The following is a 26,610-nucleotide window of genomic DNA, read 5'->3' as shown; positions in this document are numbered from 1 at the left end:
CATTCAGATTCACAAAGAACATGGTGAAAGTGAAATCATACTTGGGGCATTCATGGGTCCCTATGTCAAAGGTCATTCAGCAGTGTTTCAGCTGCTGCTTGCTAGGATTTAAAATGAGCTAGTTTAAACTCCCATCGCCACAGACACCAACATATAGTTTGTGCCAGCCAAGCACATTTCATAGCATGTTTTAGCAAAATTTAGCTCAGACATACTATAATTTCTGGACAAACATTTAATCCTCACAACTGGCACTGTCTCATCCAGAAAAGATGAATAATTTTTCATTTTAGTCAGATTCTTGATGTCAGCCCACACACTTCATCTGCAGAATATTGAATTATTATTAGAGAGAAGGTCCGAACAAAGCATATATATGCCTTCCCCCTTTAAAAAAAAACACAGTTTTTTCCACCCAACTAAAGGTTGATCAGTTGATTCAAACAGAAAAAAAGAGTCATGTTTAAATCACTCAGCTAAACCAGAGAGCTCAAAAAAGCTTTATTAAGTAACTTTTCATTGATTTTCTCAGTTTATCAAATATTAGTCAAGTCCTCCAACCTTTATTAAGGATGTTTAAAGAAAGCGCATAAGAAACTAACTTGAAACAGTAGCAGGCTGGGCCGCTTCAGGGCTACGAAAAGTGGGGGAGCAGCAACTGAAAATGTGCTGAGAAATAACAACAATACGGGAAAACAAATGTATTCGTCCACAGCCTTTGTGAAGCTCGCTCTCAGCTATGGGCAGCGCAGTGGTAAGCCCAGCTGTCAATTCAGCAAGCTGCAAGACTGTCACTCCAAAACAGGTCACAGTTCAGCAAACAAGTTGTTATTTTTTTTTCTGCAAATGAAGAGGTCTGCTGACTAAAAGCAGCATTTTTGAGGCAATGTTTTCCTAGGAACAACTATACGCCTTTTTGTACTACATATAATATAGCGTGTTGCCACCAATAGACTACTTCACTGGAGAAAATCTCAAACCTCACTTTATTACAGGAGATGGTTTCACATAAGGATGCTGGCTTGCCACAGCTGGGCAAGCAGACATGTTTCTGTCACTTTGTTAGCAGCCCAGACTTCCCCAAAGTTGAACTGCACGGCATCAACATCTCTTACTGCTACCCCTAGCTCCTACGCAGAGGCATTCTGAGTGCATCCCCCAAAAAGCAGCCTCTGTTCCTTGAGGTTTCCACCAAAGGCATGCCATTTGGTAATGACAGACACAGGACCCCCAAATGGCTGCTTCTCAAGAAGTAGCAAGACGGCCCATGTTCAGTGGGACCATGCGCCATTAGCTGACAAATTAGCTGCATTACATGCTCTCATCTCATACACTCAGACATCAGTTTAAATAACCTCTGGGCAGAAGATAGCCTTAATACTTTTGACAAATGGGAAAAAACCTCTCAAGAAAGCACAAACTGTGCTTGTTCTTTTTGACTAAGGAAAAGGCCCTCTCCGACCTCCAGATGCCCAATATGACTTCTTCATCTGTACCCTTCCCCCATGAGTAACTAAGAATCCAATAGAAGATCGAGATCATCTCAAAGACTGAATATTTTGTTCCAGAGCCTTTGTGCCTAAATGGAAACCCACATGAGCGTCCTGCTTGCAGAAATGGAGAAAAACATCAGAAATAAGGACGTGCTTTTAAAGGGCTTGGGACAGGAGAGCTGACTAAAAAACCCTTGTTCTTCCTCACATGATACTACAAGGATGACACCACAGACATCACAAGGCCAGGCATGCCCCGCTTCTCTCCAGAGCCTTTCTGTGCCCAGCAGGAACAAAGCACATTGCTTTCCTAATGACTGGCAGGTCGTGTTCAGCATAGTATGGAAATCCCTCCTATTCTATCATGCTGCGTAAGCAAACAGATTTGTCATGCTGGTGCAGTTGCTTACTAGTTTTAGAACATTCTGAGTTTTGTAGATGGCTGTGATAGCTAACAGTTTAGAAATCTGTGAGGTACAAAGGAACAAGATTCAATTGAAAAAAAAAAAAGAAAAAAAAAAGACATCAGAGGTATTGATTAGATATCACCAATAGCATCCAAGGCAGTAACATCAACATGCTTTTGGTTGTGTGGTTTTCCAGAATACCCTTATAAATCAAAAGGAAATCTAAGGGCAACACACGTGAATGAATCTGAAAGATTTTGAACACATGCTTCCTCCAAAACAGAGCTTGACACTCCTTGTTCTCACACACTACAGGCTGATCTGCTGAGAATTACATTTCAGTCTTTGCAAGTTACCCAAATTAAAGAGTTCCTGGGTGTAACAGACAGTGCCCACTGAAGTGCTCTTCAACAGCCACATAGGTTTTGCAGAACTGCATGAATTGCCCCAAGAAATCTAAATCACCTATTATTACAGCAGAGATAATCATAAGCCTTATTTAAGGCAAAAAACACCATCATAGCTTTTTTAGTAGTGGTTTTTCCCCTTCTCTAAAATAGTCTTGCTTGGAAGAGAAGGAGGGTGAAGAATGGTGATGAAAATACACTGTAGCTCCGCGTATCTTAAAGTCTTAAAGTTCTTTGACACCTAGATGAGCAGAATTCACTACCTCATCCAGGAGGGAAAGCAACATTGTACTGATGCCTTTAACTTCTCACAAAAGCTACTCGATTCTAGGATAAAGAAAAAACATCAGGCTTTTTAACATATGTCTCTGAAGCACATCTCAGAGACTCTTCTTTCTATCCACAGGAAAGAAATCCCACAACAGTGGAGTCACCAGGATTCACACAGGGCCTACACCACACAGAAAAGATGGCAACAAACAGTATCTCCGTCAGATAACACAACTACATACTCTTAATTCTTCTACTGCAGAAACACACCTCTGTTCTACCTATGGAAAACAGCAGACAAATAAAACTGAGGTAACTATAATGTTCTGGGCTGAACTAGCGAGCAACAGCAAATTACTGTAAAATCTATGAGCTTCCACATGTTAACATGACTGCATTTGTCAAAGCTTAAGGCAAGGGTTGGCCATCAGGATTCACTAAAGCAAAACCAGGTGAAGGATACAAGAAGGCATCTTACTTTGTGTCAAGCACTGCACCTTCGTTTGTACAAGCCCTTCTGTAATTTCATAGTTTATACATTAAATACTCTACAGAGGAGACATTAAGATCTTGCCTCCTCCTCCTCACTACAATCAGTAAACAAAAGGCATCTGGCCCACAGTAAGTTTTAAAATACTTTGTACTTCAAGTTAAATCTAATAATAAATATTCTGAACTGGTTACCTTTTTAAACCTGAAAATATGGATATCCAAGTTAGAGATTTCTCCCTCATGCGACCTCAGGCACTCCACAGCTCTGTGGCTAGTGGCCATAATAATTGTGTCCTAAACTCAGGATTCCAACTCGGCTACACCAGTACTTGCCAACAAGAAACGACAAAGTGATCTTAAGTATCAACCCAAAAGCTGTTAAAATTGAAACAATCCCGTTTATTAGCACTAGGACTATATTTTACTAGTGTATTTTTAAACTGAATGTCAGTGACACTAGTTAACCAAATGTTTATTTTCCAACTAACAGGTACAAGACCCAGTTAAAGTTCTCAAGAATTCCTGGTTACAGTGAATTTGTCCAAGGGGGCTTTCGGAAATGGTGTACAGCTTGGTCAGACAGACTGACATGCCATATCACTAGCCCCTGATTAAGAGCAATCATGCAACTTTAGGAAGCAAGAACAGGAAGTTTTTCCCCAACCCCCACCATCATATACACCATCACAAGACTTCTTTAATGAATGTCTGGAATAATTCAGCACACATCCTTTCATACCTGCAAACTTTCCTCATGCATGGTATTTGAACCAGCTATTCCACCGCTGTACCCTAAATACCACAGAAAACAGCAAAAAAACATACCTGCCAAAAGAATAATTTTTCTCTATTACCTAAATACCTTTAAGATAACAAAAACCATATTTCCTACATTTGCTTCTGGTTAAGTGGAGTTGAGCTTTCAATTGTTTTACCACTCTGCCTTTGGTATTCTGCAACTTCCCAAATCTGTCCTGAAAACCAGCCATGGCACAACACTGTAGCCACGTCAGACCAGTTTGCTCTTAGGCAGCAGTAATTTTCTCAGTATGAGATGTCCTTATAACAAATTCAAAATCACATAACAGTTAAGTTCTAGATTTTTTATTCATATTAATAAATGCAAGTTCCCTAAGCTGCATTTATGTGCAACATACTGCTTTCAGTACTGCCAATTAAGTCACAGATGTTGAAAGATTTGTAAAATACATAGCTAACTCCTTCCCCCATAAGAGAGTTCACTTTCTTATTTTTACTCAACTGTCTTTACATTACCTGTCAGCGACTACCTCTCTTTCCACCTGCGACTGCAGAAACTAGGGGCTTCCTACTGTAAGCCACAGCAGTCACACGGGGCACGGAAAGAGGAAAGGAGAAAAACCCCACACATCCTCTCCTAATAAACTAGCCTGGAACGTATTTTAGTTGTCACCATCTACAGACTACCCACTGTTTGAGATAGTTAACTAAGCTTTTGTTTTATCACCATCTTCCTTCATAACTGGCTATGGTCTTCAGCACCATAAAAAGCTCATATGATCATAGAAATAATTCTGAACTGCAAAATAAAAATGCATGTGAAGTGAGTTAATACTGCTGTCAAGGGAGCAGCATCTGTGGAGCTCTGTGGCATAATCAGTCACAAAATCACTGCCAGTTGTTTCCTTTTTCTTTGGGGGGGAGGAAGGGAGAGAAAGAAGCACACATGAAGTACTCATTTTGAGGAAGGGTTTTCCCTTAAGAAAAATCAATTCAAGAGACCGTGGAAGAGTTGGTGTGTAAAGCGCAGCTAACAGATCTTCAAGGGACACAGTCCATGTAACAGATGGAATACATGTCCAGAACAGCCACAGTGAGACCTGCCAGCAGCTGACAGAATGAGAAAAATAACACAAACATTACTCAAACCGTATTCCCATTTTATTTATTATAAGTTCTAATTCGTACATTTTGCTGCTAAAGCAGAGATATCCAGAGCCCACTTAGGTTGTATCCACAGCGACATGTTGAACAGACTCCAGCAAGAGGAACAGACTAAAACAAGTCTCCGTCAAGACATTTCTTTAAAATTAAGCATTTTAGGACAAGTTTTGCATGCTTTAACAATTCCTCCATATTCTATACAGCAAATTGTTTTTATGCTGACTTGCCAGTTATTTTGGAAGCCCACATTTATCAGAAGCTGTCTTCATTTCCCAAGCAGATGCAATCCAGGAAGATCCTCCATTTAGCATGAATGAAAGCAGCACACCTTTTTTGGAAGGGGAGAAGGAGGAACACCTTTTAGAGCTTGCATGCCATAAAACAAACAAAATTCTTCTTGAAAGCTGTAATTGGAAGTTTGGAGGGCAAGAACAACCACTACTGCTTACAGACACAGTAAACTGTATTCCTTTTTTTTTTTTAAACACCAGATTCTTATAGTGCGTAAGTATAGCTGTCAAAAACCTTGATGGGAATCCCTTAGTTATTTTTCCTGCTACTGTGCCTCTGCTTGATCCAACTCACTAAAACTTTATACTTTATATCCTCCTCCAACATCTGGATTCCCCCTGTCTCAGTCAGCCATGTTTCTGGCCCAATTTCTTCCAAATCTGTATTAGTGCATCTTCCGAAAGACTTAATAAACCAAAAACACTTCTGCAGCACAGATTACATAATCCTGTAACTAACCAAAACACTAGAAACAGAAAATGTAAAAGAAAAAAAAAAAAATACACTTGCATGGTGAAAATGAAACTGAGCCATCATGCTATTACTCCCTTCCTTCCCCTTCACATATACAGCAATCAGGAACAGCAACTACTACATCATCCATTTAGCTCATCGGTATTTTCCCGCGAGAAAGACCTTCAACACTATGCCATAAAGCACCTAGAAATACTTTTGACAGTTGAAAAAATTAAGTTTATTTTACACCCATTAACATGATCATAAACCAAAGGCTACTCTCTCCATTTCCCCAATACAGATATCCTCCATGGCAGGCTTGTCATTTTTTGCTTTATAATGGAGTCATTTTATTGTATGCAAGAAGCCTCAGGCATTCTGTGCAGCCCATTACTCTTTGCTGCCCACATTCAGATGGCTAATCTGCTATCAGCCAGAAGCTTGACAGACAAAAGCAAAAGGCAGGGAAACAGCACACATGGTTGCACACGCGCACACACACTTCAGCTAAAGTGTTCAACAGTAGACCCAAGAACCAACAAGGCACACATTTGATTGCAGTCCTACTTAATGCTTCTGTGGTTGAAGGAAAGCATACGAGTTCTTTAAAGTTAGAAAGGCTGGGGACACATTTAAAAAAAAAAAAAAAGCTTAATTAGGATGCTTATTAAGATACATTGAGGCACAAACCTGGAAGGCTTTACTCAGTAAGCGAGCATCCTGGAACTTGAAAAGTCAAACATCTTTCTGTTCTGAGGATTTGCTATATGGGACCTTCAGACTGCTTTAAAAATACTGGCAAAAGTTTGAAAGATGAAATAAGGGCTAAATATAAGCAATTGTAAACTATTAGAACAAGACATTTGGCAAGTTTTCAATTTCAGCACTTCTGTTTTCTTACCTGGTCAGAAAAGAACTCTGTTTTTCTTAAAAATTGTGTATGCTTTCCTTGATATCCCAAACTATTGTGACAATGCATACGCAAAAATAAATGCAGTGCAATAATTTGTATATCATACTGCATAACAAGGAGGTTTTTATTTTTCTTTTTTTAATGAGGTTGGGGTAATAAAATGGAGAAGGCTTGCCACTTCATATTAAAATAAAGAAAATGTCTGTATTTGCTGGAGTTCTTAACTACCTCACTTTGTTTCTGAAGGAAAGCATCTCAGCAGAGTCACAGCCAATACTAGCAAAAGTACTTTTTGAGCATCAGATCTACAGGCAACAGTTTGCATGAAATACCTTGTAAGAATTTTCTGTCAGGATTATAAACCTCTGTTGTGTGTCATGATTTTCATTCAACTAAGTCTATTTGTATCCTTTGCAGCTGTAAAGCTAAAATTGTCCTTCTTGTGTGAACTGGCTTAGCTCACAGAAACAAAGTCTGCCACTGGTTTTAGACGCTCTTGTCCTGAGGTACAAACCTGGCTCATCCTTTCAAGAAGTCCCTCTCCATCATGTAACTACCACGTCAGCTATGCAGGTTGATCCCTGCAGGCATGATTAATCACGTGGCGAAATACAGAGAATTACAGCATGTTACACTGCATTATGTGTCACTGGAACTATTTCCCTTTTCCTACGCTACAACTACCAATTCAATTTTGCTTCTCATTCCTGTTGAAGTTACTATTCCACCTTCGTGCAGAAAAAGTCTCCCAGCATTTTGATTGCAATATAGAACTGATTCTTACTTTCACTATTTGTTGTCAGACAACAGGTTAGGGTTTCAGCAATACAGTTTCACAGTCAATTTAAAATCTAGAAAAAGTACAAGGTAAGCATTACCATGAAGAGCAGAAGTTGTCAGAATAGTCTTTTCCATAGAATCAGTCTCTGGTTTTAGTATCATCACAGCAGCGTTACAAACAGAGGTTTACCTTGTGCTACTACAGGGAGCATTCAAGCCAGTCTAATAGATTAAATTCTTGGATGCAATAACTGTACATACGTATATTTACAAAAAAAATTCCTATTGTAAATGCAAATTCACTCTCAGCACTCAGTAGCTACAACGTATCAAAATGCATTATTATAACAAGTCCTCCAACAATTGGCTCCTATCTAAAGTTTAAAGTTGGGAAGAACAGTATTTTCTTGTTGTCTTTGAGTCACAGAAGTTCTGAACTCCTCCGTGAGTCTTGTCCTGCCAGACGAGTCCTCTGCGGCCACCTGCAACACCTCCTCAGCAGCAGCAGCACCATCGCTGGTGGTACTCTGCAACCTTATCTTTCTCTCCCACATGTACAAGGTAAGAGGGGGAAAAAAACACTACATTTGCATATGCAATTATGGTGTAGCTCAGCAGTGAGCAAAAAATTACTGGAAGTTGAGAACAGATATGCCCAATGACCACACCTTAGTTTTTCAAATGAAAACACTTTGCAAGGAAGGGGAAGGAAGCCAGTCATTACAGCTCCAAATCTGCTTCAAAGTCCTTATTCACCATCTCATGCTCTTTCCGGGGCCAACTGTACCTAGGTCCTTCCTGTGAACAGTAAAATAAGAGTGAATCCAGTAGTACACACAACTAGTTTTATTTTGCTTCAATTTACCAAACAGCTGTACCAGGAATACCAGGAGGGAAATGTTACGAAAATACATGAGCAAAACAAGACAGAATTAAAAACAGGTTACAGATTCTGAATAGTACCTCATTTTCCAGCCTAGAACTTCAAGTGACTTACAGTAGATAGCATACAGGAACTTAACAGAAAGAATAAAATGGACTAGAAGGTAGGAAGAAGAAAAATCTGATGCATATCTGAAAGGATACAAGGCAGAAATTCTTCAAAGCATTGAGAAAACCTGTTCAAAAACAAGTGTATTTAGGAAAAAAGGGACAACTCATCTCCCTTATGTTTTTGGGCATTAAGAAAAAAATACATTAGACTGCAGGAGAAGGAAGGTATTAGGAAAACAAACAAAAACCCCAACCTGCTTCTTTAGGTCAAGTCTACCAGTTTAGCAAAAAGCAACATTATCCCTGTACTTAAGGTCTGATTTTTCTGTTCTTTAGTTTGTACTTTTTCAGATGGAATAGATTTCCCCAGGCCTTTTTCAATCATGCCACATTTGTGATGTTTTGCAATTTCATTTTGCTTTCTCCCATATACACTCTGTGGACAGATGTCTCTACAAAATGGAACAGAAAACTGCCCTCAGTGTCTGTCAGGCAGAATTTGAAAAGGGATGTTTGCTGCAGTAATGAAAACATTTCATATCACAGTAACTGAAGGTGCTCCCTAGCGTCACTGGCCCAAGCAGTATTTGATCCTAATGAGGACAGGCACACTAGTTCATAGGTAAAAATACTCTCTCTCTCTACCACATCAGACTCTTAACCCCTTTATTCCAAGTGTTGTCCATGAAAGTCACTCTCAGGATCACGGTGAAAGGCCAGGTTTATAATCCATTTATCTGCAGCACTCTGCCAGCTCCTCCAATGTTCCTGATCTAATGCTCGACTTGTGAGAAGCTAAAAAACAGAAGAGCTTGCAGAAAGACAGAGGATATCTGCATCAAATCCAAAAACATGGTTAAAAGAAGTACCTAAGACATAGCTTAGGAAGAGCTGTTTCTTTTCCTTCTGATAGACTCCAATATCATATAGGGTTTTTAGTGTTTAAACTAGTAATTTTACATGTCCTTTCACTCAAGAAGGACTGCTACTCATACTTACAGATTCTAACTGGATAGGATGGAATGTGATCACAGCACAGGACAGAATTTATCTTTTTTACTCTCTCCCCAGTCATAATTGAGACCCCTAACATATCCAGAAGAATACAGTCATCATTAGACATGCTCACTTGCTTTATGTAGTTCTCCAAAAATAGGAAAGATGGAACACTACTGAAGGCGGAGCAAGGAGTGAGATGCCACCAAACAGAAAATCAACAAACGTAATGGAAGCAACAAAGGATGCCAGTTTTCAGGTTTTAACCTTTGGGTGACAGCATTTGTTAACCAAACTGCTTTGCAACAACAGGGGTAAAGTCCTCACATCAAGGAGATTGTGACAGCTGGAAATGACAGCTGAAAAGGAGAGAACTGAAACAGGCTGCTTTCACACAGTACTGACTGCTCAAAGACAAGAAAACATATTTTTAGTTAACTTCTATCACTCTGAAAAATGTATGTGAAAATAAAAGATACAGTTACGTTACAGTAATGGCATCAGAAACAAGCACAGAGCAAGGCAAAGTAAAAAAGCCTCCTTCCTTCCCTATTTGGGGTTCCTTCGGGGACATATGTGCAAGTTTGAAGAACCCTGGTTAGTATGTTCAGCACTAACCAAATGCAACTTCTGAATCACTGCCCGGCTGCTCCACACGTAAAGGTACAAACTTAAATTCCTTCCTTCTGCTCTACCACCACCTATCCTCCTAACGTGAATGTAAGCTGTCGGGTACTTGCACAAGCATTAAGATGTACAGGCCCAGATCAGGAAGAGGAGACTCAGTACACATATTTTTACTGTCTGAAAGGTGCTTACATACTGTGGTGACTGGAGTAGTATTTTTCTCAGGAGTAGTGAAACATATTTATAAAGCTATGCTGCATTTAACTGTAGTCAGCATTTTATCCGTCAAGTCTCACTCTTCTTGACTGGGCTTCCCATTTTCCCTGACTGCCATACAGGAATTCTACTTATCCATCCAAGAAAGGGTCAAACAGATGATTATATAAACAAACTGAGGCTCAACACAAAAGGAAACCTGAAAATAACCCTAGCCCTTCTTTAAAAGGGGAGGGCAAGCAAAGATTCAAAAGCTACAGTTTTTAAAAATATCAAACTTCTGTTACTCTTTACAACCACTTAAAAATAAGACACTAGGAATTAGACAGCCAGAAAAGCAAACAAAGACTGTGAGAAACACCCGTGTACTTCATAATTAGCCAGAGAAACTGACTCAATCAGAATATCAGGGGCAATGGTTTAGCAAGAAGTTTAAAAAACTTGCCATCACAGCATGGAAGCAGAAAGCATTACAGAAAGCTACACACACAAAACTCCCTGTAGAATCCCCCAACAACTCCAGTGTTTCAAGGCACCATCTGGTCAGCTGAGGTCGAGGCTATTTCCCACTGTGACCTTCTCACGCAGCCAGCCAGGGACCAGATTCATCTCTCCCTGGAAGGCCACCAAGGTGCATCAGAACTCAGGTATCAGAGCTCCAGCGAGGAGCAATCTACTCCCTCCCCGGTTCCATCCTCCCTCCTTCCCACACACACTCACTGCCTCACCCATGCACCCCTGCCCACTCGTACATACGTGCCTCTGCTCTCCGCAGTGTGCTTGGGTTTCTTGTTGATTTAGTCATTAAACATTTCCCACAGTGTTTCCCTCTACAAAAAAGAGTCCCTACCTCAACCGATCTATCGCACTGTCTGCTGACTAGAGCTAGCCACACATCTTCACTAGCGAAGACACCGGACTGCTCTCCATGCCGCCATGCCTTGCGCCGCCCAGGCCCCCGGCTGGAGCAGCATCCCCTGCACCCACAGCCCCTTCCCACACGGCTCCGCCTCCACTGCTGCAGCCCCCTGTGACAAACGGCAGCGGTGGCAAAACCTAGACTCGGCATGTGTTTCTCCCAGTCAAGTCGACTTTCCAGACCTGATGTTCAGTTACACGCTTCTGGGGAATTTTTGTTTTAAGCAGGACTTAAGCTTTTTCATCTACCTAGTAATCATTTTCAAATATTAGAAATACCAGTCACATGCTGAGACTCTTCTTTAGTCATTACTGTCCCAACAAAACCAGTATCTGATTAAATCGTTTCTGTCCAGATGTAAGTCTCTAAGAAAACAGTCTTCTAAACACCCCACACATCGGAGTAGGGATGTTCATGTTGACTGTGTAGGTCTTAGGCCAAATCTCTCCCGCTGTGTTTTACTTCTGTTTACCTACACATTGCTGAACTTCAGATTTGGGAGTACAGAAAATACCAGCAAACAAAATTCTACTTCTCCAGCACATCATTACATCAACATTGACTAGGCAGACAGAAAACATCACCAGTGAAGATATTACCTTCATACCATCTAAACAACAACTAAAGAGAAAATTGAGTTTTGCACACTTATTTGCTGAAAGAACAAGTATTTCAAGACAATAAATATGAAAGAGTTTAAATACTTAAACTGAAAGGAATAGTAACTGGTAAATGATAAATCTGTTCTTTCTCTTTAAGGCTCTAGATCAAGCCAAATGCAAGGTTAGTCCCAAGGATTAAAAATGGATTGAGACTCAGTCTTGCTACAGACTTCCTGTGTGACCTTGGGTAAGTCACTTGAGAATTTAGTTCTCAAAAATAACAGGCCTATTATAGCTGCCAGAATGAAGCACCAAAGTTTCTGAGACCACAGATGCAAGCAGGTCCTCCTTATTTGCCCATAATGGAGAAAATCCTACACCTGGTGAGCCTTTTCAAAAAATGTAGAGAAGTATGACCAGAACTTCAGGAATATTAACAGTAATTAAGAACTTGAAAGTTCCTCTGGAACTGTACTTTGAAAATTGGTATGAAAACCCACGTAAGCCCAGAATTACTTCCGTTTTTCAAGCTCTTGTTTTGTGTATTTGTGTGCAACCTATCATGAGTAGAATCTTTCTGATCTCCAGAGACGCACCATGTACTGTTACACACTGGATTTACAGTCAACGAAGCGCACCATATTCTAATCAGCTTGCAATATCAATTAGTTAGAGTTTTTGAAATGACTACAAACAGCTAATGAGTTGAAAGCAATGAGCTTATATTTTCGGTAAACAATAATGACTGAATTGAGGAGTAGGGATTCTTAAGCACTGTTTGGCTAGATACTGTAGCTCCAGCAGTTTCGCTGCAATAGAGAGCAGTTGCTCAAAAATCAGTTAAAAAACAAACAAGCAAGCAAAAAACCCACAACCCAAGCTTCACAGAAGTTGGTTTTACTTCTTTAACATAGTAATAGAGTCCCATGCATGTTAAAAATGTCTGCCATCCCTCGCTGGCATTTTAAACCCTATTAAAACACATGTTTCAACATGAAGCAAGGCACTGCACTGATATTTTTACTTCAGTTCACTCCCGCCTCGCCCCTCCCACCGTAAAACTTCTGTAAGAAGAAAGGCCAGGTGAGCCCCACCACCTGCGTCCCAGCGGGGAAGGAGGCAGCAGGCGGCTGGAGAACCCCTTCCTCCGGCACTGCCGACGGAGCAGCTCGCTTCCCGAGAGCAAGGGCCCAACGCAAGTCAGCAACGCTGCTGCCAATGGGACCTGTAATCAAGCCCAAAGTCGACAGAGAGACTCAGTGGGGAGGGATATCTGATGTAACAGAAAACATTCGACAGAAAAATTGGGTCGAGTCCACAGCAGTCAAACCCTCCAACTTTTAACTAAAAGATGTAATCTGAGTGACTTCTGTGTTAGGGAAGCCCATGTCAGAAGGAAAGTTTCACCTACTTGCTACTTTCATCAACTGTTTCAGCAGCATGTTTACCAGAGTCCCATAAGCAAGGGCAAATTGTTTGAGGCAACTAACCAGCTCAGAAAACTCTGCCTCAGGTAGCTAACTACCTTAAAACACCCTGCTTTACAACTGTTAAATAACAAGCACTGATCACTGAGAGAAAAAAGAAGAGATAACAACATTTTTAAGTGTATTCCCATTATATTTCAGCAGTTAACATGAAAACAGAAGTATTACTTGTTTATACGAGAGAAGATTTCCCTGGACTCAAACAGTTAATTCAGTTGTCCATGTAAGACCTGTTCACTGTGCTTGGAATTTTAACTCAGGCAACATTCCTCAATTCCCAAATTGCAAATTTAAATTAATGCTGGAGTGAAAACATGATACCTAGTGAAAAAGAAAAGGGGGGGGGGGGGGGGGGGGGGAGAAGAAAGGCACAACAAGGAATGCTGTATCCCAAGCGTCACTAACACCTGACATCCTGCCAGTAGCTAACACCTTGGAGCTAACAGAAATACGCCACGCTTTCGCCTTATTCAAAGGCACTTATGATCTTCTTATAGTCCTTAGCTTTGTAACAAAACTTTTTATTTTTATTAATTTCATATAAAGAGAGGAAATTCAACTGTAAAGCAACTGAAACAGCACCTAACAAGTCAATCTACATAACCTTTTAGTAATGAACTCACTGTTACCAGGAGCTAAAAAAAGAAAAAACAAAAAAAAAAAACACCCTGCCTCATACCCTCTCCTCATATCCACCTGACAGCATGCAGAATTTACTCAGTTCCATACACCCTTCTTTTTACCATTAAATCTGCATCTGAAGAACAGAAGGCATACTTATGTTATCTTCAGAACATCAATACAAAAGGGTGATATCTTTTTAACCCTCTAGTAAGGGAAGTCTTAAACATTTTGCTTGTTTTACTTGTCTCAGCATTGCTGAAAAACAACATGTGTTACTTTTAGTTTTGCTGTTTAACAAGAATTAACACAAACCTATAACACATATGAGAGATGCTAAGAAAGCAACTAATCGTGATCCTGCAAGCCAACGCAAAATTAGAAAATCTTTGCTGATACTGAATCTATTTAAAGTCCACATCGTACTGGCAGAGTGTGGCAAGGCAGATGACTGGCAAAATCACATCCCTCCCTCCTCCTCCCCATTACTCTGCCAAAAGAGGGGGAGCAGGGGAAAAGGTAGATACGAAGAGAGAGAGCACTGTGTTCTGGCTTTATTAGAACAGCACTATTGTCCCAACGCTTCGCTAACTCCTTTGCTGTGGTGGACGTTTTTGTGCACTGGCCAGAAGTAAGGACAATGACACAGGACAGTTTTCTTCAGGCATGAAGTGCCAGATTTTCTGTAAGTTGAGGCTTTACTGGCAGCGCCAATCAGCTCTTTTGCTGATCTCCTGTAGGGGCCAAGAAACAAGGTAGAAAAGGAACCAGCTCTAGAGGTAAGAAGGTAAGACTGTCTTCCCAGGTACAGTTACTGCATCAGGATGGCAGACGTAAGTTCTGGCTCCCAAACACAGGGAGAGGGGCAAAAAAAAAAAAAAAAGAAACAAAAGTTTACAGTAAAAGAATAGCTGTGTGAAGTTTATCAACAGATAAACAGAAGGAAAGTTTACAGCATAGTAGCTAAATGCCATAACCCAGTACTACTAACTGGTATACTGCATGTCATGTGCAATCTCTCCCTAATAAACTCCCATTCTGTGGCAAAGGGAAGGGGGAGGCAACTAGGAGAGCATAAAATTGGTTCAGCGTATACTATGAACAAGCCAGCTGCTGAAGCATCTCCTGCACGCTGATCTCTCATTCACAGAAGATACTCCCCTGTACAAGCAAAGTACACTTAGAGATCTAGCAGAAAAATAAGTCTCCTACCTATTTATTGTAAAGGTTAAAGGGCTAAAATTTTTCTAGCTATTTTCTTTAGTAAACATTTGCAAGTCAAACATAAACCCACTGCTGAGAAATCTCTATTATCCAGAATCTATTATCTAACCGATCCTGATGCTTCAATGTACAATGACTTAAGTTGGTTTTAATTCCTAAAAAAAAAACGAATCAAAACCAGCCTAAAACAAGACATACTACAATTCTACCTTGTAAAACTAGCTAATAAAGACTCAGAGGCTTTTTAGAATAAAACAGGTGCAGCGACGAGGTCTAGAAGTGATGAAGATGAAAGATACCTGGAACGATACGATGTCTTCTACACCTTTTGTTTTCTGCGAGTGATACATGCTGCAGACAAAACGTTTTGTGCTGAACAGCCTCAAACCTGGTTTTCTAATATTAAGCACAAAGGAAAAACACTGACAGCAAGCGTGGTAAATAAATCCCTCCCTTGGGAACGAAAGCAGCAGACAGGAGGGGGCTGACATGCATGCAGGAGAAAACTAAACACCATCTTTTTTTTCTACCTGCACAAGTTGCCATTTGCTGCAGTGATCGAGAATCTCTTTTCCCCGTTGATTTCAAAAGCTAGGTTTTCAGAAAATTTCTCTCTCAAGTCATCTGTTGATATGCTCTAAGAGTATGATATTCCCGTCCCTGGATCTTCAAGAGAAAAATCCATTTTCTTTCCTGTTCAGGTAAACATGTTTACAGCTCCTGCACAGACGCTGGGTGGTTCAGACTCACATGTCACACACATGTCGTCAGCAACAAGAAAAGCCCCTTTCTCGGATCAACATTTTTAATAAGGTAGAGAGAAAAGCACTTTCCAAACTTACCTTTAGCACAGCCAAATCATCAGCTAAATACAAATATTTACAGTAGGAGAAGGAATTAATAACGTGAGCATGCAAACAAAAACACTGGCTAGAAAACGCACCCGGTAAACCCTCCCAAGTTCAAAGCAATCCAGGCAAGTCGTTAGCCCCTGGAAAGGCCGTTATTTATCACCACGTTCCGCCCGAAACAGCGGGGATCGGAGAGGAGCAGCACCGATCACCGTGACTGATCTATTTCGGAGACCGTTCACCGCGCACGAAAACATCTCGGGTCGCAGGCGAGAGCCTTCCTATCTGTGACCCCGCACAGGAAATGCCACACGAAACCTAAAATTGCCAAGGAAGGTTACAAAATCTCCTGCTTTGCACCCTATTGCGAAGAGTCGCCACGAGAACCGAACTACTTCTCCATTTTTCCAGAAAATAAGCACAGAGTGGGTGTCACGAGCGTTTATTCACCCCACCGTGTACCTTCCAAACGCATCTTAAAGTCACACACATATCAAAGCGGGGGAAACCACCCACCCCGAGCCCAGAGCAGCCCTCAAGTCTGAAACGTAAATGTAATTCCTTATATAGACTGCAGCGGCTGGCCGCACAGGCACGGGGAGCGGCGCGGGGGCCCCGGCCAAGCCGTTACCGCCCGTGATTATACAAACAGGTACCTCCGCAGCCGAGGCGAAGGGAAGAGAAGAAACTTCGCCGCCCGCCCCCGCCGCAGCCCTCCCTTCCCCGCCGGCCCGGAGGGACCCGGGGCGGGGAGGCAGCGCGGCCGCGGGCCGCCGCCGGGGACCAACTCTCGGCGGTGAGGAGGCGGCGGCGAACGCGGGCGCCGGCTCCCTCCCTCCCGCCGGCCCGGGGCGGCCGCACTCCGCGGACGTGCCCCCCCCCCCGCCGACGGCCCCCGTCCCCCACCACCCCCACCCCCCCCCCCCCCCCAAAGGCGAACGCCAGCCCGCCGCGGCGAGGGGAACTCCGGCGGGCGGCGGAGAGGCGCTCCCGAGCGGGCGGCGGGGCGATCCCGCCCGCGGGGCCGGGGCGGGGAGGCGGGCAGGGAGGCCCCGCTCCGCCGGGGAGCGCAGGTAACAAGTTTCGGAGTTGCGGCCGGCGAGGCCGGGCGGGCGGCGGAGGCTCCCCCGCCGCTCCCCGCGGGGCTCGGCGTCCCCGCCCGGGCCGGAGGTGGGGGGGCCCGAGCCCGCACCCCGCAGCGGCGGCGGCGGGGCGGTCGCGGGGCGTGTGGGGGAAGGCAGCGTGTAACGGTCCCGGACAGGCGGCGGAGTGCGGAGGCACCGCTAGGCGGAGGCGGGAGGCAGGCGGCGAGGGAGGCAGGGAGGCACCAGGTAGCGGATATAACGGTGCGGAGGGAGCCGGGCTCCCGGCGAGCAGCGGCCGGGGGAATTACTTTCGCGCCCGCCCGACCTCCCTCTCCCCCTCCTCCGCGCTCGGGACGGCTCTGCCCGGCCCCCGCCCTGGCCCCGCCGCCGCCCCGGCGCGCCCGGGCCGCTGCCCCGCGGGCTGACTGACCGTTATTGCGCCTCGGGTTCGCCTGCTTCCTGCGCTTACACCTGGGGCCATCCGCCATGATCCTCTCGCTTGTGTCTAAATGCTCCAGTCACCTCCTCCCCCGCCTCCCCCCTCCCTCCCCTCCCCTCCCCTCCCCCCCGGACCTGGTTTACGACACTGGGTGGTTTTACTTTTACATCACCTTCCTACACCTAGTGCTGGGCCGGAACCTTGTTGCCAGGGGAGACGGGCGCTTTACGGCAGGACGTTTGAACGGCGGCGGGGGAAAAGTTGCGGCCGCAGGTACCGGGAGCGGCGGCCGCGGCCGCGGGAGGCTGGCGGGGCGGCTGCGGCGCCGCCGGGGCCCCCCGACCCGCTGTGGGGGCTGTGGGGGGGTGTGTGTGCACCCCCCTCCCCAGACCGTCCCCGGCGGCGGCGACGGGGGGGGTGGGGATCCCCGCGGGGCGGGCCGGGCCGGGCCGGGCCGGGGCGGGGCGGGGCGGGCCGAGGGGGCGGGAGCCGGGCGGTGGGCGCCGGCCCCCGGGGCGGTGGCGAAGGGGGATCCCCGCTGTCGGCGCGGCCCCGCCGGGGTGCTCCTCCCGCCCCGCGTCGCCGCGTTGAGGAGCGTCCAGCTGCCTTCCGCCCCGCTGCCCCGCGGCCTGCTCGGCGCCAGCCGCCGGCAGCCGCCCTCAGGTGCCTCAGGGCTGGGCCTGCGCCGGCCCCGCTTCCCCGCACCGGGCACCTGCCTCCGGCCCCGCCGCGGGCCCTCGCCTCCCCCGCCCCTGCCGCCGGGGCCCTCACCGCGGCCCGGCCGGGGCAGGGAGGGCCGCGCGGCGACGGTGGCACCGGCGGGCTGGCGTCGTGGCGGTGCCCCCGCGTCACGGGCCTGAGCGGGAGACAAACGGCGGGCGGGAGCGGGGCTGCTCCCGCCGTCTGCGGCGTCTGTCACGGTCGAGCTTCCCGCTTGTACGGAGAGGAGAAGAGGTGTAAAGTTCTGTGCCCTGAAGAATAGAAAGGGAAGGGAGACATTTTTCACGGATCATTAATAAACAGCCTCGTTTCGGCTTAGTAAACGTATTTTGTGTGTTAAAACGTTACCATCAAACGCTCGCACTATTTATTTACTCTTGCTTTTGACTTCAGGCAATAAAATAATTTCATAAGCTTCCATTTGTTTCTAGACTTTCTTATTTCCTTTTTTTTTTTTTCTTCACCTGGGATGATTCTGTAGAATTTATAGTTCTATGCTTCTGGGGAATTATTTTATCCAAACAAATTAAATTTCAGTGAAAGCATTTCTGTTAACGGGATACTTTTAATAAGTAATCGATATGCTGCTGAATTTGAGGCCTGTAGCTATTCTGCGTTGTCACCGCCAGCTGTATGTTCTCACGCTGTGACATATCACCTCATCTCATGGAAACAGCGTAACGTGTCTCTAGAAAATGAACTACTGAACGCTGGCAGTTTGTGGAAGTACCTCGCATCTGAAGCTTGCCTGTCAGTACAGTCAGAAATGCTTAGGAAAGAGGTATAGGGCTAAAATGGATGCAGAGTTAGGTAAAGATCTAGAGGGATTTTTTTCAAAATTAATTGTACTCTCAGAAATGTGCATGAACCGTGGATTTGGGTACTCACGTGAAAACAGTTCTATACAGGTACAAATGATTTGGCTAATATTTTTCAAAAAAAGGGTAAATTTAGGTGTGGTGTTTTTACACATATATGTTTAGCCAGTGTGAATTGGCTGCTGACTTCAACAATTTAATGAGGATCTACCTGAGAGTCGTTAAAGAAGGGTAACAAACCAAACAGTACGAATTGTTTGATGGACTAATAGAGGTCATTTCAAAGCATTTTGACTTGGCATTAGCTGCGAGTACTGAACCCCAAATACAAGGGTATCTAAGAACCACAACATGAAACTAACTACAAGGTAAAAATAAAACTTGTCAGCAAAGTTTTGAGTGAGGGAATTGCAAAGTTTAAGGTAGAATCTCGTTTTTGTCCTGCTTTAATAGTTCGACATTCTTGCTTGTCAAGTTTTTGTACAGAAGATACCTGTGGCTGTGAAACTGCTTGCCAACAAGATTAAGGTGTTTCAGAGTTCTTGGATGTTTTTATCATTCTGTGGATGAATTTAACCAAAATATCATGTACAGGTTTTCACACTAAGTTTTCAGTTCCTTAAAATATGTCATGTTTTAGAAGTTAGTTGCAAAATACAAAAATAATAGCGTATCTGTAAATATACTTGTCAATTTGTAACAATATTCCCCTGCATGTCCGCACAAAATTCCAGACCCCTCTTTGAGCGACTTTCAAGTAGCTTGTTTTCATTGAGTTTTGTCGCTTTTCACATCTGGATAAGAATTCTTGTCTCTTCACTTTGAGCAATTTATGTTTCCCAGCAGAATGAGGAGAGAAACAGTCTCCTGGTGTTTGTTATTGCTCTTTTTCAGATAGCCATGGTGTCTCTTTGAGCATTAGTCTCCTGAGATTTCCAAGCAGCTGGGAGAAACCGGTGACAACTCTTGCTGCCCATTAGTTTCTGAAGAGCAGAACTGAAACTGGCAGGCGCATTGCTAGCCCTACACTGGTATGGTTTTGATAAATGAGAAGAGAAAACCAAAGCAATCTTTGTGTATGTTATCTGTGATACCAAGGAGGTCTAGAAACTGAAAAAGCAGAGGATAGTGTTTTTCATCAAGTTATTGATTACCCCAATCACTAGTCGTTGTGGAGAGAGTCTCATTCACAACTTGTAAATAGATATGTGGATGGGTTAGGTTTTTGTTTTTTTAAGCTCCAATATATTTAATCCAAGCACATCTTTGTATACAAAGTTCCCATTATTTACTGTACTAAAAAGCATCACAACTAAGGATGCAGCCACTGTCAAAGCGTTTTGACCTAATACATTCTTCTAATCCTGGATGCAAACCCACTATTTAAAATTCCTGGTATCTTTGTAGTGTTCTGCAGTATATGAGCACATTGTATATGTAATTTAAGATGGTCTGTGCTGCCTTAATGAAAAATCCTGGTTTTCTTTATGGTGCACAGCTTTCAGTCTGACTTTGCAGTCAAGGATGCAGGAATTAATTAATGTACTAATTTGCAAAATCTCAGCAAAGCAGTAGTATATTTTCCTACATCCTCCTAAATGTGGCAGGCTTGAGAATATGTTTCTTTAAAGGAGGAATTCTGAGACAGTGGCCATCCATAACTATTACTTTGTCTCTAGTGACATAATTTGTGGGGGAATTTAGGCAACCTCAATAGGCATAATGTAGTTCAAATGTCAGATTGCATAGCTGCTGTACTACACCTTTTTTTGAAATTTATTTCCATTGTCTGAAGATGGGAATTAAAATACTTCAATAGTCACACTGGAATAAGGATACTGAAAAACCAGCTAATGATTATTACAGACATTTTTTGCCATTTTATAAATAGCCATGTATGTTATATTACGGTTTATGATGTCTTGAGTGTGTATTATTAAATAAAATCAATCAGGGCTGTGTTTGTATGCCTATTCCTTATTCATGTTTACGAAATGAAGTTTCACATCTTATCTTGAGTATTGTAGATTTAATGGTGTTCATTTAGTTGAATGAATTTAGAATTACAGTGGAAAATGACTCTGAATTGTTTTTGGTTTCATTTCTGGATTGTGGAGATTTTTCTTTACTGATTTTTGTTAGTAGAACTTTATTTTCACTTCCCTGTATTTTCTTGGAATGTCAGTTCCTAAATTTTACTTTTCAGTTGATGTTTTTTTTCTTTTTTGGAAATACGCTTTTCCTTCACTATTGAATTTGTAGTTGAAGGTAGGATAATAACGACCCAGAAATATGCAGCTTGACAGCAGCTAGCTGAGGAGCTAATCTTGAATAAAATGTGGATTTTAGAGATATCAACATACGGTTTTAGTGCCCTTCCAGATGGTCTTTCAATTTCTAGTTTTGCTTCCAAGTGAATGTAATAAGTATTGAAGATGTACCCTGGGATGCTGTACAGTCTCAAAAAATGGTAAAGCCACTTGAAATTTGCACATTCACTTAGAGTGGGATTTGTAAATATTTATCAAGAGAAATTACCATTTTTTCAGTTTCCACAGCTTATAGTTTTTTTTCTGTTGCTGTACTTTACCATGAATTTATTCGTTCATTTAAAGCTTGAAGCTATGATTCCTAATAAACTGTTGTGTCTTGCACGACTTGAGAATGCTGTACCTGCTTGAAAGATTTAAGCATAAGGATGTAAACTGCCACAAAGCATCAACGTGTACCTAGCTATATATAGCTATAATGACCTGCATATATGCAATTGACTTTTCAAATACCTTCCTTGTTAAGAAAAAGTGTTTGTGAAGATCACAAAGACCTTCAAATCCATTTTTTTTCTCTTGCTCTCCTTTTGCTGTACTTGTTGCATATTGTCTTTCTCCTGAAAGCAATTAACCTGTGCTGATACCTGTGTCAGGTTGATATGCTGTGTAAAATAAACGTACCAAAACACAACCAGGACCTACAATTGCATTCTTATGCCAGTGTTAACTTTAGATGTGATCTCTGTTTCAGAGCCTTCACACAAGCAACAAATGATTTTAGAAAACGAAAAAAATTGAAAAGATCATTCCACATTCTTCATCCAAAAGACAAATCTTGCGTGTTCAAAACGGAATTGAAATGCAAATGTGGGTACAAGCGCTGGATTATGAACAGTTGTGATTTTTTTGTTTGTTTTTAAAGTAACTGGACCTGCAGTTGAGAATGTCTACTTCAATATTTTATTTTCTACTACTAGATGCGGTAGCAAAATACTCTATGAAAATATTGTTTTTTGTTTTAAATTACATCTGAACTTGTGACTGATCAAATTACAGTTGTAGTGCAGTTAGATTACCCGGTTTTATTAGTAGCACATTTTCCATTCATCTTTGTTTATGATGACTCTGAATAAGTGTCCTTATCCATTATATTATCTAATTAAACACTAATGTATTGTGAATATTTTCCCATATGGTTCATGTTTGTTTCCTTCTGTAACTTACACTCTGTTTCTGATTTAGTTCTACTCCCCAGCCCTCTTGCTGTTTGCTGTTTCACAGTTTTGTATGATTGCTCATTTGGCTCTCGTTTGGAGTTATTCTCTTTGTTATGATATCTGTACAGCTGGCTCACTTAGCTCTTTAAATCACAACTTAAAACTGATTTCTTAATTATTTCATTGCATATTCTTATTTGGGTTTTTTAATTGCTGGAACACATCTTAATGTTAGATGTTACTCGTTTCTTGTATCTCATTTGTCTTTTTTTTTTTCTCAGTGCAAAGCACATAGTACTTCTGCAGGATATGTTTGTTAATACATAAAGGAAAGCTGTTGTTTTGGAGCTGCTATATTTTTGGAGCTTGCAGTTTATATTCTGAATATACAGAATTACCATAAAGAAAACCAGGAAAAAAGAATATGAGGGTCTATGAAAACAAACAAATAAATAAAATTGAAAGCCAAATTTTGCTGAAGAGACCTCAACAAATCATCAGTCACTGCCATAAGGAGAAACACAGATACTGTAATGGTTGTTTTCAGAGATGTGAACTGCATCTTTGGTGTACTCAGTGTAGTTGGTCTGGTACTCCTATTTGGCAAGGTGAGGGTGTGTCTGGTAGATACAAACATACGGTATTAAAATGATCAATTGTGTGTTTGAAATGCAGATGCACAGAACAGATCTGTTGGCACTGTTAGAGCTGTGTAAAATCTAGTGTAAGTGTACCTGAGTGTAGCTTACTGGAGCAGGGAACAGCAGTTCAGTGCAAGAATGATCATGCGTTGATAAAGAGTTGGAAAGGGATTATGATTCTCATGCAAGGCTATGCATATCAGGAATTTTTAGTTGCAAGATCAAACAAGGAAAGCCTAGTTTGGATCCATTCAAACAATAAACTTTTTTTGCTTTGGAAATAAAAGCCTAAAAATATTTTATGTGGGATCAAATAGAAAATGTCTTTTTTACTCAAGTATTAAAAGCTTAGATTAGAGCAATTGTTACAAGCAAAGCAGGTGGTCCAGGGTTTTCCATGAACCAAATGATTTGAAAATTCTCTTTATCAGGTCCCTGCTTCTTACTGGGGAGGTTTGAACAGAGATGTCTGTGGTGGGCTGTACCCTAAATCACTGGGCTTTAGATATTCTGAAGAACTGTCGCTTTCTCTTACTGATGCTGACTGACTGTGTAAGGACTGGAGGAAGGACAAGAGCTCCTGTGTCATCTGAAGAGAAGTACTTCGAAATACTCTCCACTTCTCTCACCACTTACTTACATAAATGTTCTGGCTGTTCGGTTATAATCTTTCTCTAGTTCAATGACTATTTTAAGTATTGTATTGAAACAAAAAACATTGATCAGTACACATAAAGACCGCGGAACTGTTGTCTTTAGAAAGGTGAATTGGCATCATTGGTGAATGATGATGATTCAGAATTCTCGGAGGAGGGGATAGAATAGAACCTTGGTTTTTAATATCCTGGAGGAAATCAGTGACTACCGGGCTTTCATATGAAAGATGGATTACACCAAACATTTCATGAACGCAGGGTGTGTTCTAAATGGCCCAAATCAGTTTCTGCAGAGCAGCCAGGTACAGAAAAGCCAAGCCTGAAGATCTGCAGGTGGTTAGGTAGAGTGAAGAGCTGGGCAGCTGTAGGGATGACCAGAAGGAGATCTTCACATGCATGGAGAATTTAACTGAAAAATCCTGAGTAATTAGGGTTAGCCAGAAGCTGAAGGCAGTAATGGAGAGCTTTGTTTGGATGTAGATGCCTGCAGGTCTTCTCTGACCACTGTTTTGCAAATACAAAAGTTATCTATCTGGAGTAATAACATTAAAATTTGGTGTGTTTTTAGGTAATTTTATTTCTATTTAGAAGATTCATTACCTATTTCAGTAGCTGTTGGTAGGCACTCATGGAAGCAGTTGACTTCTGGCAGGCAATGACTAATTCATGTTTAGTAACCGTAGTAGGTGATCACATGTGGAACTTCGCTGCCTTATGTAGAGTTTCACCTCCAGGCTAGTCCCTCCTGGCTGCCTTTGTAGTTAGAGGGGATCTAGTCAGTAGAGCCTGGTATATCTCACAGGCATCCAAAGTTAAGCGAGGTGAATCCCACCCCATCTCTTACGCTTGACATCAGTCCAGTCAGTGAGATACATTTTCCTGTCATGAAGTGTTTGGGGTTTATGGAGATGACTTAATCTCTCTGCTCTAGTTTTTACTCCCAGTTTTGTAGGGTGAAAAGTCCTACAGTTTGTTGCCTCACCTGCAGCTGGTGTCTTTTTTCCAGGTATCTTTAGACACCATTCCTTGATAAGGCCATACCAGCTTTGTGGATTTTCACATAATGTACCATATATCACACAACACCAAAGGCAACAAAAGCATTTGTTAAGGCATGAAAAAAATTGCCTTTTTTTTAAAAAAACATTTTTTATAAAACATTTGGGCAGTCTTAGCATAGAGATTAACTGTGAAAAACTTATTCTGCAAAGATATATAATTCAAAAGCTCAAAGCTTGTTCCTGCAGCCGGGTGTGTTTGTATTTGGATTCATCATTGCAACATCTTGAAGACGAGAACAGAAGAAAATTGCTTAATTGTTATTAATAGCAGTACTTTGGTGCCATTTATTCTAAATAGCATCAAGAACTTCATGGGATTAATTTCTAATTTTAAGTGTAAAATTGATTTGTAAAATGGATAAGCTCCTCACTACAATAGCGTTCTTCACCTTGAATCCAGGACTATACTTACTTGCATGCTTCACCTTAGACTGCTTTATATTCAGTTGATAATTGCTTCGTAAAGACTACTCTGCTCCTAAATAGTATTTATAGGTGCTGTGATGTTTTTATCTTAACATTGTTGCTTGCTTAAATGTTTATTCCAGAAGGTCTGAAAAGTTATGTTTGCAACTACTGTTAATTTCCCCTATGAAAGGTAGCTTATGCACAGCTATTTTTCAGAGTCTATTTCAAGACATTTTAACTGCAGTGTAGTCTTACTCTGAGTCAGACTAAATCAGTCACATTTTCTCTTGAATAGTAATGCACTACTTTTGTTTTACAGCATCTGAAACTGCATTTTATGGACATATGCATTGCTTGGGTCTCCATTCTCCTCAAGCTGATGCATACTGATATGAATCCTAAGCAAATGGTTTTGGTGCTGTTTTCCCAGCCTGTTTTTCCTGTGGTACAGTGATGGATAACCCTTTCTGTTGACTTGGGCAAGACTGAAGAAAAAAAAGCAGACAGACCTGTCCGTTGCTGTGAGTACCTGGGCTGAAATGCCAAACTCAGCAAACAGGCCATTCTTCATGCATACAAGAAAACGCTAGACAGAGTAGCCAGCCAGCCAGGGATCACCAAATGTACGAGAGCAAAACCCATGGCTGAACTGAAACAGAAATATTTAATGTAAATTCATCTGTGTGTTCTTTTTCTTGCTTGCTACTCGATGCTATCTCTCATGTCCTATTGCACCAGAGCTCAGGGTGCCTTTCTTCACTAGCTTTTCTTACCTTTCAGAATACTAAAAATTAAGCAAAACAATTTTAGATAACTTTTGTGTTGTATATCTGTTACTGTGTTGGATCTGTTTGTGTACACACACACACATGCATACAGCTATTTGTAAAGATTAGAAAGGTCACAAAGTCACGGGCTTGGCCTAGATTCGTGATCCCTTGGTTATACCGGCATCTGCCTGCCCCATCCCTCCCCAGGAGATTACTGCCACCACAGCCGAGGCTGCCACTCAAATCCCCGTGTATTAGCAAACTGAAAACAGCGGTAGTTCAGATTAAAAGTACTACGCTGGACCAGCAGCTGCAGACTCAGCCTTTCTCCCATTTGTTTGAAGTGGCTGAAAAGGTTACCATTTCCAGTTGTGTGGTCAGTGTTGTTTTCAGCTGCTCCAGCTATATCCAGCCTGTATGGCAACATTGCAGAATGGAAATATTAATGCTTCCCTTCTCAGTCATAGAGTTTTAATTTTTATCCCATATTATGTTAGTTACATTACCCCATCTGTTCCTGCACCTTGAGAAGATATGTCACTCAGCAATGTATTAAT

The 26,610-nt window shown here is 42.3% G+C and overlaps 1 protein-coding gene across 2 annotated transcripts in view; it reads right to left on the bottom strand.

The window, feature by feature from the left end:
• ZEB1 (zinc finger E-box binding homeobox 1) overlaps positions 1-17,595 on the bottom strand; it is a 125,282-nt gene extending 107,687 nt beyond the window's left edge. The window contains exon 1 of one of the 2 annotated variants that reach the window (XM_075419653.1): positions 17,484-17,595. In XM_075419653.1, the coding sequence (XP_075275768.1) occupies positions 17,484-17,541 (58 nt within the window). In that variant the 5' untranslated portion in view covers positions 17,542-17,595. Of the gene's footprint in view, positions 1-16,624; positions 16,737-17,483 lie in introns of those variants that run through there. The other variant, XM_075419654.1, reaches the window with a different exon arrangement.
• Positions 17,596-26,610: the final 9,015 nt, after the last annotated feature.

The sequence above is a fragment of the Opisthocomus hoazin genome, chromosome 4 (genome assembly GCF_030867145.1).
Source record: "Opisthocomus hoazin isolate bOpiHoa1 chromosome 4, bOpiHoa1.hap1, whole genome shotgun sequence".
NCBI lineage: Eukaryota > Metazoa > Chordata > Aves > Opisthocomiformes > Opisthocomidae > Opisthocomus > Opisthocomus hoazin.
Note: the sequence above shows the minus strand (reverse complement) of the source record. Positions and strands in the feature narration are given on the sequence as shown.